Below are 17619 nucleotides of genomic sequence, written 5' to 3'. Positions count from 1 at the left end.
TTTTTGTCACTTTTTTGCTGGATTTTTGTCACTTTTTTGCTGGATTTTTGTCTTTTTTTTTTGGATTTTTGTCTTTTTTTGTTGGATTTTTGTCACTTTTTTGCTGGTTTTTTGTCACTTTTTTGTTGGATTTTTGTCTTTTTTTGGTGGATTTTTGTCATTTTTTTTAATGGATTTTTATCACTTTTTTGCTGGATTTTTGTCTTTTTTTGTTGGATTTTTGTCACTTTTTTGCTGGATTTTTGTCTTTTTTTGTTGGATTTTTGTCTTTTTTTTTTGCTGGATTTTTGTCACTTTTTTGCTGGATTTTTGTCACTTTTTTGTTGGATTTTTGTCATTTTTTTAAATGGATTTTTGTCACTTTTTTTGCTGGATTTTTGTCACTTTTTTTGATGGATTTTTATCACTTTTTTGCTGGATTTTTGTCACTTTTTTGCTTGTCTTTTTTTGTTGGATTTTTGTCACTTTTTGCTGGATTTTTGTCTTTTTTTGTTGGATTTTTGTCATTTTTTTATGTTTTTTGTCACTTTTTTGATGGATTTTTTAAAAAGGCAACAAATAATCGTTTGAATAATCGTGATTTCAATTATGACAAAAATAATCGTGATGATTATTTTTTCAATAATCGAGCAGCCCTAGCTCCTCGTGCTGAGAGTGGCACAGAGGACTGACCTTTGGGTTCATGCGGAGAGACCTCTCACGCTGCTCCGTCAGGGCCCCCTCCGAGTGCTTCCGCTGGGCCTCAGACTCCTGCAGGCTCATCATCAGCGCCGCCTTCTCCTGCTCCACCTGCACAACAGACAGGGACCTCGATGAGAGCCTGTAGGACAGAGAACACGGAACACGCTGAAGGCCTGACCGTGAGCAGCTGCTGCCTCAGCCTCTGGATCTCCGTCAGGTTCATCTCAGAGTGGAGCGTGGAGGTGGTGCAGTGCAGGGGCGGCGCAGGGGCGGCCCCGATCCCGCCCTGGAGGAGGCCGTTACACCTGTGCACAAACACACCCGTCATAAACTGGGCCACATGTAGATTTAGCCTACAAAACGCCAGCAGAGGGCGCAATGCTCCTTCAACTCAACAGTAAAAGTCTGAAATAGTAAAGTAGACTACATCCTTATTTCTTCTATTAGGCTTATAGTCAAATTATATTCATTATTATGTAAAATGCAGGTTTTAGAAGATGATATGAAATAGCAATCAGCAGATAATGAATGTGTTTTGGAAGTATAGTTATGTAAGTATTGGCAAACTGAAGTTTTTTTTCGGAAATGCTACGTCTATGTCCAATCCCTGTGAAAATCCTTCCAAATGTTGTAAAGTGTTGAGTCTGTAGAAGCGACTAAACTGGAGATATTGTTGCAAGAGTGGAATGAAACCCATATGTGCATGACAGCCCTTCAGACCCGAATTAACAACTTTTTTAGTGCAGGATTTTAGAGGCAGTTGTGGTGAACAGGTCTGGGTTCATATTACACCTTAGGACATGGCTGGAACATATAGGGGGAGGAAAATTTTTAAACCCCGTATAGTCCCTTTAAATCATCCATAACCTCTGCATTTATAACTACATCCATCAACTTAAAACTCCTTTCATCAAGATATATTAAATAATACCACAACTTAAAAGCGCCTCCTTACAGAACTACTTACATACACTTCATAAAAAGACACATTTGCATTATTTTCTCACTGTCAGACATGAAACCAGAATTATTTTATTTTTCTTAGGTCAATTAGAATTTTAAAAATTATTTCCATTTGTCAAATTCCAGAAGAATGAGAGATTCACATTCTTAAATTACTTTTTACAAAACCAAAAGTTTACATCCATTTCATTAATATTTGGTAGAATTGCCTTTAAACTGTTTATTTCGGGTCACACTTTGGATTTCCTTCCACAAGCTTCTTACATTGGTTGGCAGGAATTTTGGTCCATTCGTCCAAACAGAACTGAGACAACTTTGCAGGCCACCTTGCGTGCCTATGCCTTTTCAGCTCTGCCCATACATTTACAACTGGACTGAGATCAGGACTTTGTGATGGTCACTTCAGAACATTGACTTTGTTTTCCTCATTTTTATCACATTTTTGTCACATTTTTAGTAATTTTTTTGTTAAATTTTTGTCATTTTTTTGTCTCATTTTTGTCATTTTTTATCACACTTTTTTCACATTTTTTGTAATTTTTTTGTTAAATTTTGTCACATTTTTGTCATTTTTTGTCACATTTTTTGTCATTTTTTTGTCTCATTTTTGTCATTTTTTATCACATTTTTGTCACATTTTTTGTAATTTTTTAGTTAAATTTCGTCACATTTTTGTCATTTTTTATCACATTTTTTGTCATTTTTTTTGTCATTTTTTGTCAAATTAAAAAAAATAAAAAATCCTTAAGCCACTTTGTAACCAGTATTGGCCGTTTGCTTTGGGAATTGTCCATTTGGAAAACCCATCTGCGCTAACGCTGCGTTGATGTCTTGAGATGTAACTCCAATATTTCCACATACCCCACAGCATGATGCTGCCCCCCTGCATTTCACAGTTGGGATGATGTTCTCAAGCGTGCCAGATTCCCCCTTTTTCCTCCAAACATGACAATGGTCATTATGGTCAAAAAATTATTCTTTTCTTTCCATCAGACAACAGGATATCAGTGTTAATTTTGACAACATATTTTATTTTAGTTTTAGTCTTAGTCTTTTTACTAAAATGAAATTTAATTTTAGTCGAGATTTAGTCAAAAAAAACTTTTCAATTTGAGTCTAGTTTTAGTCGACTAAAATTGCATATCAATTTAGTCGACTACATTTAAGACTAATTTAGTCGACTTTGCATTTATAATATTGATTATAATCATATTTAATGTTGTTCCTCTGCTTCATGGAGCTGCTCCACATGAACAAAGCTCAGAGCTGATCCTTTGGCAGAGAATTCACATGATCTGAGGCTCTTTCAGACGCTCAATAGAAGTTTTTCCATTGTTCTAAATGACAAAGTGTTTTATCTGGAACTATTACAGTAAGGCAAGGCAAGCTATAGCTGCACACCTCAGCTTCAGAACTGATAGAGCCCCTTGGATGAGAGAAAAGACTTTTAAACACATGGATGACTGAAAGACAATACAGACAGTTTGTTGTAAAAAATAAAAAAATAAAAACTCATAGAAATGTAATAATTTAGTGGACTTTGCATTGATAATATTGATTATAATCATATTTAATCTTGTTCCTCTGCTTCATGGAGCTGCTCCACATGAACAAAGCTCAGAGCTGTTCATTTGGCAGAGAATTTACATGATCTGAGGCTCTTTCAGACGCTCAATACAAGTTTGGATGATTTTAGTCTCTCCTTTTCATTTTTATTTAGTCTTATTTTAGTCGACTAAAATATCTGGACATTTTAGTCATAGTTTTAGTCTCATGAGGAACGTTTCATTTAGTTTTAGTCCAATTTTAGTCGGAAAAAATATCACTTTGACTAAAATTAAGATGAAATATTTTAGTCGACGAAATTAACACTGCAGGATATGTCTCCAAACATTCAAGTCTTTATCCTTTTATTATTTGCAAACCCAAACTGGCTTTTAGATGTTTCTTTTGGAGAAGGGCTTCTTCCTGGCAGAGTTCCTTCTCAGCCCATGTTGGTGCAGTACATGTTTCACTCTGGATGATGACAAACTCTCACCAGTTTCAGCATCTTTTCCAGGTCTTTTGTATTTGTTCTTGGGTTGATATTCACATTTCACACACAGCACGTCCGTCATGACATCATCATCTGGGCTTTTCCCAAATTGATAAAGTAATCTTTGTGTATGTACTGACTTTGTAAAAAGTAATTAAAAAAATGTATAGACAATTCTATCTCTCATTCTTCTTGGATTTGACAAATACAAATAATTCTCCAAATTCTAGTTGACCAAAGAAAAGTAAAAGTTAATTCTGGTTCCATGTCAGACAGTGAGAAAAAATGCAAACGTGTCTTTGTATGTAAAACGTCTGACTCAACGTGGCGCGGCCCGTTGCGTGGAGCACCTGTTTCCGTCCTCAGAGGTGGGCGACTGCAGCGTGTTGGGCGTGGCCGCTCCGCTGGGGGGCGCGGAGGTGAACAGCAGGTGAGCCGAGCCGGTGTAGGCCACGTCGCACAGGCTGAGGTGGTGCAGCAGCTCGCGGCGGAGGAGCCTCTTCTGCTCCCGCTCGCTCTTCAGGGCCTCCAGAGCCTCCTCCAGCTGCGCCTCGGACAGCGACCTCAGCCGCAGCGCGTCCTGGAGCTGGCCCTGGACCACCTCCGCCTCCTCCTCCACCACCTTCAGCTCGTGCTTCAGACCCTCGAACTCCACCTGAGGCAGAAGAGAGGCCACAATATTTACTCAAGTTACAAACATTTGACTAAAAGGGTAAAAAGGCGGGAAGCCCTGTGCTCGCGGGGTGGGCGGAGCCTTAGGCGGCTGTATATGTGGTTTGACCCCCAAAAAATTGCTACAAAAGGTTTTTCATTGGTTTTCTGTAGTATCAGGTGTGCTTATTAACATACTAAAAGTCTACCAAAATCTGACCACTGGAAAGGTCTAATTTTCAAGATGGCGTCCAAGAGATCCTTAAAGGTTAGTGCTAGATCGTCTGCTCCGGAGGGACAGTCTGCTGTGAAAACGTGAGATATCATGACACAAATTAAGGTTAGGGCCAGGGAAATGGTTAACCTCTTAACCTCTTAACTCCCGCCTGAAACGAGAGGATCTTTTTCCCCACGTCATCAGATTTTTTTTTCCAACATTTTTTTGTTGGGTGTTCAACTCATTTTTGTAACTTTTTTGTAATTCTTTATCACATTTTTGTCATTTTTTCGTCCATTTTCAATCATTTTTTTGTCACATTTTTGACATTTTTTTTTATCGATTTTTTGTAATTTTTTATCACATTTTTGTCATTTTTTCTTCCATTTTTAATCATTTTTTTGTCACATTTTTGTCATTTTTTCGTCCATTTTTAATCATTTTTTTGTCACATTTTTGTCATTTTTTCGTCCATTTTTAATCATTTTTTGGTCACATTTTTGTCATTTTTTCGTCCATTTTTAATCAATTTTTTGTCACTTTTTTGTCACATTTTTTACATTTTTTTTATCGATTTTTTGTAATTTTTTATCACATTTTTGTCATTTTTTCGTCAATTTTTAATCATTTTTTTGTCACATTTTTGTCATTTTTTCGTCAATTTTTAATCATTTTTTTGTCACATTTTTGTCATTTTTTCGTCAATTTTTAATCATTTTTTTGTCACATTTTTGTCATTTTTTCGTCCATTTTTAATAATTTTTTTTGTCCATTTTTTGTCACATTTTTGTGACATTTTTGCCACTTTTTCATAAATTTCTCGTCACTTTTTTTGTCAATGTTTTCTCACTTTTTTGTCACATTTCCATCATTGTTTTATTGCAATTTTCACAGCTTTTTTCCAGAAGCTTTTGGACTGGGGGTAAAGCCAAACTGGGGAAAATGTGCTCGGTTCAGGTGGGAGTTAAGGGGTTAACCTTACGGATTAGGATTATTTGTATTTTTAGACAAACCAACTCATAGATCTATACAAACAGCAGACCGTCCCTCCAATCCATACGATCTAGCGCTAACCATCCTTAAAATGCCCATTACTCCTTTATTATTCATCCTAGACAAGTCATTTTGGTGTCTAGCCCCATGTTTTGGGTGTCTACGAATCCAATGGGCTTGTTCAAGTTGTAGTCACATGATCACATAATTATGATATACAAATCGTGGACAAAGACTCTATATATTAACATTAGCGAGTTGTCACGGCAACGGCACACATTTTCAACGCAACCTCACATTGCTTCCCAGAGGCTTCCCAAAGCCCCAACCCTCTTCTTCCCAACGCAATAAAAGGTACGTCTCTACGACATTTTCTCGCGGAGATATTCACTAAAGTCTGCGAGGAAAGCGACCACGTCGGCCCTGACACGGTAGATCTGGAAAGGTTTTAACCTTCCAGACTTGAACAAGCCCATTGGATTCCTTGACACCCAAAACATGGGGTTAGAACCAACATGACTTGTCTAGGATGAATAATAAAGGAGGATCTCGCCACCCTCTTGGACGCCATCTTGAAAATTAGACCTTTCCAGTGGTCAGATTTTGGTAGACTTTTAGTATGTTAATAAGCACACCTGATACTACAGAAAACCATTGAAAAACCTTTTGTAGCAGTTTTTTGGGGGGCGTTAGGTGTTTTTTTCTCATATATGCAGCCGCCTACCTCCACAGAGCTCCAGAGCTTGATTGACAGGCTCTGGAGTCAGTCGATGTATTGAAAATGCTTCCAAATTTCAGGCTACTAAACAAAAACCAGCGTGGTTCAAAATATTTCACATATACCCCCCAGCGTGGTCACATGGGTCGATTTTTTTTTTTAGCGATTTTTAGAAAAAGAAAAACTCTTTGGAGCCAGGCTTTTAAGCTATTCTTGGGACATTTGAACTGCCATTAGAATCAATGCTCCCAAGTGTCTCTTGGAGTCGCCCCTGGCCACCAGGGGGCGGTATTACAGCAATGTCAGCTCCCCGCCATAAGCTAGTCTCGCCAACCAGACTCCGCCTCTTTACAGAAGAGGGTCTGGCAACACTCCATCGCGCGCTTTCAAAGGAAGTGACGCAGCGATATAGATACAGACGGCATCCCTGGAATCGCCCATATATGGTCATTTTTAAAAACAGTTAAGGGGAAAACAATTTTGAAAAAATTTATATTTTCTCTAATTATTCAAAAACTACTGTAACAAACGCTGAATTATGAATATAGTTTCTACTAAATAATGATACAAAGACATGGGGAGGAGCAAAGTGGTTCAACAGCCCATAAATACATGAATAACGGAGAATGCTAACTTCATGCTACATGTTAGCATTGGGCTAATGCTAACGGTTAGCTCGCGCTAGCTACAACTGCTGTTTTTTCACTTCGACTGCACAATCTGCTGTGAGAAAATATCCACATGGGCCTGATTTACACTTGACTTTATTTATGTGATAAATAAGTTGATATTCCACCAGAAAATGGCGAAAAAGAGTGAAAAATTATGTTTCTCTAAAGATTCTATTTTCCCCCTTGGCAAAGCCACGCCCCCTTCTATGACGAGATGCCGTCTGTATCTATGGAGCCGACCGACCAATCAGAGCAGCTCCCTGAACGTCACATTGTTGCGCCTTTGTTTTGTAGTTTTTCAACACAAGCTTCACGTAATGCTCCGGTTTGCTTGTATTCTTAAGTTTTTCTGACATAAACGACAGAAGTCATTTCCTGAACTCCGTGTGGCAGGAGCGCCATTGTTAATGTCCGAATGATACAACTTTCTTATCGCTGTTTCTGTCGTCACATCTGCTATGTTCTCATTGGCTGCTGCGCTTCGGTTGTTCCACATTAGTCCCGCCTCCAGCAGTAGCTTTTCTACGACAGGGTCCCCAGACTAGTCTCCTGTTTATTAATTAATAAACACCGGAGATTAGTCTGGATGCCAGGCTAGCCAGAAGGACCATAGAGTAGCATGTTGCATTATTAAAACTGCACAGCCCTCATCTCACATGCACAGACAGCCCTCTGATCAGCTCTGTATATTTTCAACATGGGAACATCCAGCCATGTCAATGAATAAGTGGTTCCCCCTCACTGGAGGCAGGGCCAGGGCCGTGTGTGGGTGTTTGTGCAGCAGGGCAACGGACGTCCGATTCCATGTCAACTCCAAGTGGGCGCCAAATTCAAAAATCAAATGCAGTACAGACATTTCACCTGTAGAGGCGCCGCACAGACGGTTTTAGGCATAAAGTTGATCCTTCGACAGATTTGCACTAGAATGCAAATATTATGACCAGGATATGTAGACAACACTATTGGACACTCATTTATACAGTTTATCAGCAAAAAAAATGGTGGATTTGAGGGTAAGTTGTCCTTTAAGCAGAGTTTTTGAGGGTGTCTACTTTACTTGAGTAGTATTTGTGTGAGAACTTTCTACTTTTACTCCACTACATTTGAAAGATAATTCTAATACATTTCTATAAAGGTTCCAGAGTCAAAAGTACATTTGTTCATGACTTTGGTTCATGTTAAAAGCCTGATAATGTACACTCCAGAACAGTAGGTGGCGCTGTGCAGATGTACTATAGGATAGAGGATCATCCTAACACTTATTTTAACAGATTTGTAAGAAAAATAGTTACGTACTTTCACTTAGGAAACGAAAAAAGAGCAGCTTATACTTTTATGATAGTTATATTTAACCAGTAGTATCTGTACTTTCACCCGAGTAATGGAGTACTTTGACATGCGTAAACAAACATGTTGGAGCCATGGACAGAGTTTTTTGCGTTGGGTTTTCAAAAATGAAGCATTTGTGAGAAGACTTAAGGAATTCAACTTTTAACAACAACAGGTTCCATAGACAACACATAGGGCTAGATGCAAGTTAGCCATTTTACACTCACTACTGCCACCTCAGGTCATACGTGGAACTGCAGCTTCTATATTAAGCTCGTGCATGACGGCAATTTGGACCCGGATTAACACCTTTTTGAGTGACAGTGCAGGATTTTAGAGGAAAATACTTAACATTTTTAAACTCTGTGTAGTCCCTTTAATGTTAAAGTGCACATATCACGCATATGGGGCTTAAAAATAGACATAAAAACAGTCTTTTGGTGCCTCAGCTTTTATACACTTACACTGCAGAAGAAACAGCTACATTTAACAGGCTCTACCCAAGGTTTCCTCAAAACTGTGTGGCATTCAGAGCCGTGGGAAGTTATTTAGTTAGGGGGCGCTGAGGGACAAAATGTACCCCCAAAATACTTTTTCTGTGCATAAATCCTATTTATTAACCTCTTAACTCCCGCCTGAACCGAGAGCATTTTCTCCAGTTCAGCTTTACCCAAATCCTGTAGGCCAGTGTGACGCCTCATTTGAAAGACCTACAAAACTAAATTGATCTTTTTCCTCACGTCAGATTTTTTTTCATCACTTTTTTTGTTGGGCAGTCGTCTCGTTTTTGTCAAATTTGCGTGACTTTTTTGTCATTTTTTTGTCAAATTCTTAGCACTTTTTCATCCATTTTTTCTCAATTTTTCGTCAAATTTTTGTCAATTTTTTGTCATTTTTTGTACATTTTTCGTCAAATTTTTCTCACTTTTTTGTCATTTTTTTGTAAATTTTTGTCATTTTTTCGTACATTTTTTGTCACTTTTTTGTCCATTTTTTCTCAATTTTTCGTCAAATTTTTCTCACTTTTTTGTCATTTTTTTGTAAACTTTTGTCATTTTTTCGTACATTTTTTGTCACTTTTTCGTCAATTTTTTCTCAATTTTTCGTCAATTTTTTCTCAATTTTTTGTCATTTTTTCTCAATTTTTGTCATTTTTTCGTACATTTTTTGTCACTTTTTCATCCATTTTTTTCTCACTTTTTCGTTTTTTTTTGTCAATTTTTTGGTCACTTTTTTGTCAAATTATTCGCATTTTTTTTGTCAAATTCTTATCACTTTTTCGTCCTTTTCCCCCCGCAATTTTTCGTCAAATTTCTCTCACTTTTTTGTCAATTTTTTGGTCACTTTTTCGTCAATGTGTTCACACTTTTCTCACATTTTCATCCTAAATTTCTGGTAGTTCAGGTTCTCAGTCGTACAGAACAAACATCTCTTCCTCAACAAAGCTGAAATGTATGGCTCAATTTCATCTCCTGTACTTGAGTTGTTTCTACCTCTGTGAGAGATTTCATGTATATACCACCTTCAGGACTGTTATTTAGACACATATTCCCTCCCACTGTGGACCCACCTGGTTGTGTTTGAGCGTAGACACCAGCTTCTGCAGAGAGATGTTCTCCTCCTCCAGCTCGGTGTAGTCCTGGAGCAGCCGAGCCTCGCGCTCCTTCCCCTCCTGCAGCTCCTGCGTGAGGCGGCCCCGCTGCAGCTCCAGGGCCTGGCTCCGCTGTGGACACACGACATCAGGGTGAGAACCAGAGTACCACACGACAGCTCTCATCAGGGGAGCAATTTTATACAAGGCAGTTATTCTAATTTACTGCATTTACAGACCAACAGAAGGTTTGGTCATCATTGTAGTGTGATATAGACTGGTGAAAAAAGCAGAATACCCCCTCTTTCTTAACTCCCACCTGAACGGATCCCATTTTCTCCAGTTTGGCTTCACCCTAATCAAAAAGCTTCTTGGGAAAAAAAGCACCAAAACAGCCACAAAAAATGAGAAGAAAACAAGGATGTAAACGCAACAAAGATGTGACAAAAACTCAACAAAATGTGACAAAAATTCAACAAAAATGTGACAAAAATTCAACCAAAAAATTACAAAAATTCAACAAAAATGTGACAAAATTTCTTGGGGAAAAAGCACCAAAACAGCCACAAAAAATGAGAAGAAAACAAGGATGTAAACGCAACAAAAAAGTGACAAAAACTTTAAAAAAAAATGTGACAAAAACTCAGCAAAAATGAGACAAAAATTCAACCAAAAAGTGACAAAAACTTAACAAAAAAATTACAAAAATTCAGCAAAAAAGTGACAAAAATTCAACCAAAAATTGACAAAAATTCAACAAAAATGTGACAAAAACTCAACAAAAATGTGACAAAAATTCAACAAAAATGTGACAAAAACTCAACAAAAAAGTGACAAAAATTCAACAAAAATGTGACAAAAATTCAACAAAAATGTGACAAAAATTCAACAAAAATGTGACAAAAATTCAACAAAAATGTGACAAAAACTCAGCAAAAATGTGACAAAAATTCAACAAAAATGTGACAAAAACTTAACAAAAAAATGACAAAAACTCAACAAAAATGTGACAAAAACTCAATTAAAAAATGACAAAAATTCTACAAATAAGTGACAAAAATTCTACCAAAAAGTGACAAAAATTCAACCAAAAAGTGACAAAAACTTAACAAAAAAATGACAAAAATTCAACAAAAAATGACAAAAATTCAACAAAAATTCAACAAAAATTCAACAAAAAATGACAAAAATTCAACAAAAATTCAACAAAAATGTGACAAAAACTTAACAAAAAAATGACAAAAATTCAACCAAAATGTGACAAAAACTCAGCAAAAAAATGACAAAAATGTGACAAAAATTCAGCAAAAATGTGACAAAAATTCAGTGAAAATGTGACAAAAACTCAACTAAAAAATTACAAAAACTCAGCAAAAATGTGACAAAAATTAAACAAAAATGTGACAAAAATTAAACAAAAATGTGACAAAAACTCAACCAAAAAGTGACAAAAATTCAACAAAAATGTGACAAAAATTAAACCAAAAAGTGACAAAAATTCAACAAAAAAGTGACAAAAACTCAACAAAAAAATTATAAAAACTCTGAGCTCTAAACTAAAAAAATAAATAAAAAAGGTGACACAACACAGCAACAACGCGAGGAAAAAGATCAATTTTGTGGGTCTTAGCTTTCAAATGAGGTGTTACACAGACCGATATAATAGCCAAAGAGGACAGAATGCATTTGGTTCAGGCGGGTGCTAAGAGGTTAAATTCCCAAATACAATATTTTAATGTGACAAAAACTCAACAAAAATGTGACAAAAACTAAACAAAAAAATGACAAAAAATTCAACCAAAAAGTGACAAAAATTCAGCAAAAATGTGACAAAAATTCAACAAAAAATGTGACAAAAATTCAACAAAAATGTGACAAAAATTCAGCAAAAATGTGACAAAAATTCAACCAAAAAGTGACAAAAACTTAACAAAAAAATGACAAAAACTTAACAAAAAATGACAAAAACTCAACAAAAATTCAACAAAAACTCAACAAAAAAATGACAAAAAATCAACAAATATGTGACAAAAAATTCAACCAAAAAGTGACAAAAACTAAACAAAAAAGTGACAAAAATTCAACAAAAAAGTGACAAAAACTTTAAAAAAGTGACAAAAATTCAGCAAAAATGTGACAAAAATTCAACCAAAAATGTGACAAAAATTCAACAAAAATGTGACAAAAACTCAACCAAAAAGTGACAAAAACTTTAAAAAAGTGACAAAAATTCAGCAAAAAAGTGACAAAAATTCAGCAAAAATGTGACAAAAATTCAGCAAAAATGTGACAAAAATTCAACAAAAATGTGACAAAAACTCTAAGCTCTAAACTAAAAAAAAACATAAAAAAGGTGACACAACACAGCAACAACGCGAGGAAAAAGATCAGTTTTGTGGGTCTTAGCTTTCAAATGAGGTGTTTCACAGACCTATATAATGGCCAAAGAGGACAGAACAGTTCAGGCGGGTGCTAAGAGGTTAAACTCCCAAACACAATATTTTAATGCCACAAATGCAGAGAAAAATACGGTATATTTAATTTCTAAAGATATACTAACATTCCATCAAAACAGAGGGAACAGAATTGGACAAAATGGGGGGGGAAATGTGTGTTTCTATGGGGCCTTACCTCTCGCAGCTCCTGCAGACTCTCCCTCAGCTGCTGCCTCTCGGCCTGGTCCCCCACGGCGCTCGCCCTCTGCTCCTTCAGCGCCAGCTGCAGCCCCAGGAGGCGGCTGGTGTAGTAGGCTTCGGTGGAGGCCGACTCCTGCAGCAGGGTCCGCTCCGTGCTCTCGCCGTCCTGGGCCACGCGGCGCTGGGTGGAGCAGGCCTGGCTGAAGGCCTGCACAGAGCAGACAGCAGACACCCCCTGCTTCAGGACAGCGCTCACATGACGTCCATTACAATGTTGTTTTCTTATGAAAGCGTTCACTGTGCGGCTGAACTGCTGCGTCACCACCTCAGGGATCGTCTTTAATGCATCACATTCACAGCCAGTGTAATGTTAGACCAGCAATGTAACATACAACAGTTAGGGATCACACTGTAGTTATAATATTGATCTGTGCTTTAAGTACAGACTCTCAGCTGTTCATCGAGTGTTCATTTATGTGTTTACATCAAAATCAGAGGAAGGTTACAGCGCCACAAAATGCAACTGGCACTTCTTCTGAGACTCAATAATGAGACAGAGGTGGAAACGCCATCAGGAACATAACTTTCTTACTGCTTGACCTTGTTTGTAGAGCACAATTAAAGCAGCATAAAATATAAGAAAAACAAATCAATCAATAAAAACATCAACATATAATGAATCAATTACAGTAAGAGGCAAGAGTGTAGATAAAATACTTTCAGTTATATGCATTTTTAAGTCTTGTTTGGATTCGCTCTGTCTTGAGCATTATTTCACTCTGTCTTGAGCACTATTTCGCTCTGTCTTGAGCACTATTTCACTCTGTCTTGAGCACTATTTCACTCTGTCTTGAGCACTATTTCACTCTGTCTTGAGCACTAGTTCACTCTGTCTTGAGCACTATTTTTAAGTCTTGTTTTGACTCGCTCTGTCTTGAGCACTATGATTACACATTTGATGGTGGAAATTTGGTTACGTGGTCCAAACAGGCTAGTTAAATGAGGTGACTGGTCTAAATCTGCTGTAGTTGCTTTGTTTTGTCAAACTTTTAAGTCGGGATGGTTGACATTTCTGAGCTTTTCTGCCAAGACTTTCAACATTTTGGTCACAATAGGTCTGCACAGTCTTTAGAACAATGAGCAGATACCTCCAGGCTTTAAAGAAGAAGAAAAACAGCTGTTGATGATGTCACTTCCCTTTCCCCTGTTTAAGGACAGACGGACTGTGCAAATGCTGCTGAAGCTCTAGTTCCCTAACGGCACAGATATAACAGTCGACCCCATGAAAGGTTAAGGAGTTAGTTGCTCGTGTTAGAGTTTAGTGGCTATAATTTGATGGTTTCGGACACAGCCCCGGTCTCTCTGATCAGCTCTAAAACACTGAGGGCCAGATCTTGTGCCTTCGCGGTGCCATTACAGGCTCGCGCAAGTCAAACTAAAAACGTTATTAACCGATCGTGAGCTAAACAATGTTCACGTCTCGAGAGAGAAAGAGCTACAGCCGTTCAGCTGCAACAGATACAAGTTTATCTGAATTCCTTAAAGCAGATTCTAAAGTGTTTCGATAGACACACTGTGATTCCATCCCAGAATGAGTCCCATCACGTGTCTGTCCCCCAGAGGTACTCTGAACGTTGGGGAAACTCCTCCAGAAGAGGGCGCTGTCCACATAAAAGCAAATATCTGTTGAGAGTAGATTATTGTGTAATGTTTTAATGTGGGGCCATTTGAGCAATATGCTGTTTAACAATCTAAAAGAAACATGACTTTTTTCACTCATCACGTTAGCCGTTTATGCATTTCAATCAAACATACAAAATAAAAAATAAAAATCACAAATCGTGATTAGTTTTTTGTGTGAAAATCGTGCTGGTAAATATTGTGACTCCCCTGCCCTCGTCTGTTCCTCAGTCATGTGACCGACTGGAGTAAGCTTCTATTTTTAGCCTGAACTCATATATTTTTCATCACACCTCACACACAGTGACATCAGAGCTCACACCCTTACACACAGTGACACACACACACACACACGCACGCACACACACACAGGGCCCCGAACCCTAACCCTAACCTTAATCCTAAACTTAACCTAAACCCAATTCTTGCCCCTTAAACAGTCCTTCAAACAAGTGAGGACCACCCAATATGTCCTCACTTTACAAAAATGTCCTCACTCTGTTGGTTAAAAACGCAAACGGGTCCTCACAAAGTAGTAAGTACAAGAACACAGTGACACACACACACACACAGACACAGTGACAAGCACAATGCGATGCGCCGAATGCGTCAGGAGTCAATAGGAAACTGTAGCACACGGTTTGAGATCCCGAGAGGCCGTGTGAGGGGCCGGTGTGGACTTCTGATGAGTCACACTCCTGTGCGGACGTTAAAGTGCTCCTACGGTGTTATTACGACCTCACCTTTTTACCCGCTTAGAAAATCCACATGTTTGAATGATCTACAGGGTAAATTGAGGTGGAATTCCATGACAGTAATGGTAGGGGCCAAAATGCACTTCTTTTGTCTTGGTTTTTGACTAATATCTTTGGGACAATCGACATGAAAGAAAAACAGTCACAATGTTCAGTGTCTTCTCTGTCTAAACTAAAGTCCAATATTTTCTCATAAACGTGTCCAAAGGTGGTGACAGTATTGAAAAACATGTGTGTGATGTTGGTCAGTACAAAGGACTTTCAGACATTAACATGACGCTTCCAAATAATGATCAGTTTAAACTTTTGGAGATTTAACTTTTCTTACTAAATCTGTTTTTCTTTCATAAAGTTGTAAAAAAAAAAAAAAGGGCTGAAGCTCCAGGAAACATCCAAAAACATTTTAATCTGGATTTTTTTTTGTGTGTGCCCTTTTCCTCAACTTTTAGGCATTGGAAATTTCACATAGGGCTGTGCAATTAATTGAAATTCGATTACGATTTCGATTATTACACTTAACGATTACGAAATTAGCATAATCGGGGGGAAATTTGTATTTATTTATTTTTTCCAAAAAAAAATCAAAATGTTTTTCAATTTTTTTTTCAGTTTTTTTTTTCACATTTTTTTTGTCCTTTTTTTTTTTTTCAATTTGTTTCTTCAATTTTTTTTTTCACAGTTTTTTTTCAAATTTTTTTTTTTCAAATTTTTTTTCATTTATTTTTTTCAATTTTTTTCTTCAATTTTTTTTTTCAATTTTTTTTTCCGATTTTTTTTTCAATTTTTTTTTTCAGTTTTTTCTGGCAAAGCAGACTTGCATTATTTCACAGCGCTGGGATTATTTCCCCTTCGCATTTCTCGTGCCGTGGCTCATGCTTTTGCCTGACATAAAAACAAACGGCACGGTGTGATGATGTCATCAGGCCGCGCTGCTCAGTTTGCTTGCGCAGGTGTGAGGGCTGGCCAGCAGGGGGCAGGTGAGAAACAGGGACCTCTCTTTAATCGAGGCAAACCTGAAATCATCTGTACTTTTATGACTGTTCAGAAAACAGAAAATATTCAGCATTGGGGTTTTTTATGATTATGCATTCGTCTTTCTCGTCATGTTTCCTGATCTGCACCACCAGTGATGGACATTTTTAAGAGTCATGTGATCATTAAAGTCAGTTTGGTTGACAGAGCGGGTGCAAACATTCTGAATGAAGTTCTTAGTGCTATTTATTTGTTTATTTGGTCGGGACAGTGAGCTAGTTTGCATACGTTGTCCCCCACACACACTCTCACACACACTCTCATTCACCCTGGCCTGTTTTCATTTGTTTATCATCTATACAGTTGTATAAGCGTCATACTGCAAAATCGGTGCCTTTTCAGCTTAAAAACCGCCCCAAAAAAGTTGTTTTAAAAATGATTTTTCTTGATATTTTTTAATTGGGATATGTTTAGGTGTAGAAAGATGTATGGGGGCCATATTAGTCTCTCTTTTAATTTTTTTAAATTGATTTTTGCCTATCTCTCTTCCTCAGAATAGTAACAGGAATGACAAAATGTGACAGGTTTGCCAATGTGCTCTATGCACAGTGACCCCACGTGATTTCCGCCTGGACAGTCAGCCAGACGCTGTCCTTCCTGTCCGTTATCTCTTCCCATTAAAAATGAGCAGGTCCCACAGAAATGAAGCAATCGGCTTGTTGCACAATGTGGCTACGCTAGTTCCTCTGAGCTGAAGCTGTGGGCGCTAGTACTTCCTGTTCGTGTTCATTTCCATTATGATGAGCTCAGACCAGTGAGTTCCTGGTAGAAATATTTCCATATAGGAGACGTTTATGTTTGTGAGGATCAGGGAGTTTGTCTTGAAGCTAAAGGCTAATTTAACCTCTTAACTCCAGCCTAAACCGAGAGGAACTTTTTTCCTCACGTCACATTTTTTTTTCCATCATTTTTTTCACTTTTTTGTCATTTTTTCGTAAATTTTTTGTCAAATTTTTGTCACATTTCATCACATTTTTGTAATTTTTTTGTAATTTTTTTGTCACATTTTTGTAATTTTTTTGTCACATTTTTGTCATTTTTTTGTCACATTTTATCACATTTTTGTCACATTTTTGTCAATTTCTTGTGACATTTTTGTGACATTTTGCCACATTTCCATCATTGTTTTCGTCGAGAAAATGTGCTCAGTTCAGGTGGGAGTTAAACGGTTAATGCATTACACAACTTGAAATAGTGCCTTTATATATATATTTTTTTATAGCATGTTAGCCTTTAGCTTCAAGACAAACTATCAATCCTTTATGAAGTGTCTCCAATCTGAACTCGTTACATAAAGATTTGAACTCAATAAATGATCATCTACCGGGAACTCACCGCCCACAACATAATCTTTGGAAAATATGATTATTATTCCAGGAAAAGAATAAAGACAGGAAGTCCAGGCGCTCACACCTTCAGGTCAGAGGAACTAGCATAGCCGCACTGTGCAACAAGCCAATTGCTTAAGATTTGGTAAAGGACAGCGAGTAAAAGTTAAGATGTGGCTGGAGCAGGTTAGAAAATATTACGTGAGACGTAACGACTTCACTGGAGGAAACCTCCGTGTTCATAACGGTTCAAAATAAAAAATAAACCAGCGTACAAACGAGCCTGCGCAAAAAAGAATCGTCCTGTTAGTAGTTTAAATAATATTTACTTGTTTACAT

The 17619-nt window shown here is 37.4% G+C and overlaps 2 protein-coding genes across 2 annotated transcripts in view; one reads left to right on the top strand and one right to left on the bottom strand.

Annotated features, from left to right (window-relative positions):
• Positions 1 to 17619, top strand: part of LOC306981663 (ephrin-A5b-like) — a 276183-nt gene that overhangs the window by 11579 nt on the left and 246985 nt on the right. The window lies entirely within an intron of this gene.
• LOC306981554 (protein bicaudal D homolog 1-like) overlaps positions 1 to 17619 on the bottom strand; it is a gene marked incomplete at its 5' end in the record, with an annotated part of 33503 nt that overhangs the window by 13748 nt on the left and 2136 nt on the right. Inside the window, 5 exons of the mRNA XM_079581161.1 lie at positions 622 to 789; positions 860 to 986; positions 4030 to 4334; positions 9829 to 9981; positions 12481 to 12693. Coding sequence (XP_079437287.1) covers positions 622 to 789; positions 860 to 986; positions 4030 to 4334; positions 9829 to 9981; positions 12481 to 12693 — 966 coding nt within the window. The remainder of the gene's footprint in view (positions 1 to 621; positions 790 to 859; positions 987 to 4029; positions 4335 to 9828; positions 9982 to 12480; positions 12694 to 17619) is intronic.

The sequence above is a fragment of the Gobius niger genome, assembly GCF_951799975.1.
Source record: "Gobius niger genome assembly, chromosome: 22".
In the NCBI taxonomy this organism is placed as follows: Eukaryota; Metazoa; Chordata; class Actinopteri; order Gobiiformes; family Gobiidae; genus Gobius; species Gobius niger.
The sequence above is the reverse complement of the archived record's forward strand: the minus strand, read 5'-3'. Positions and strand labels throughout refer to the sequence as shown.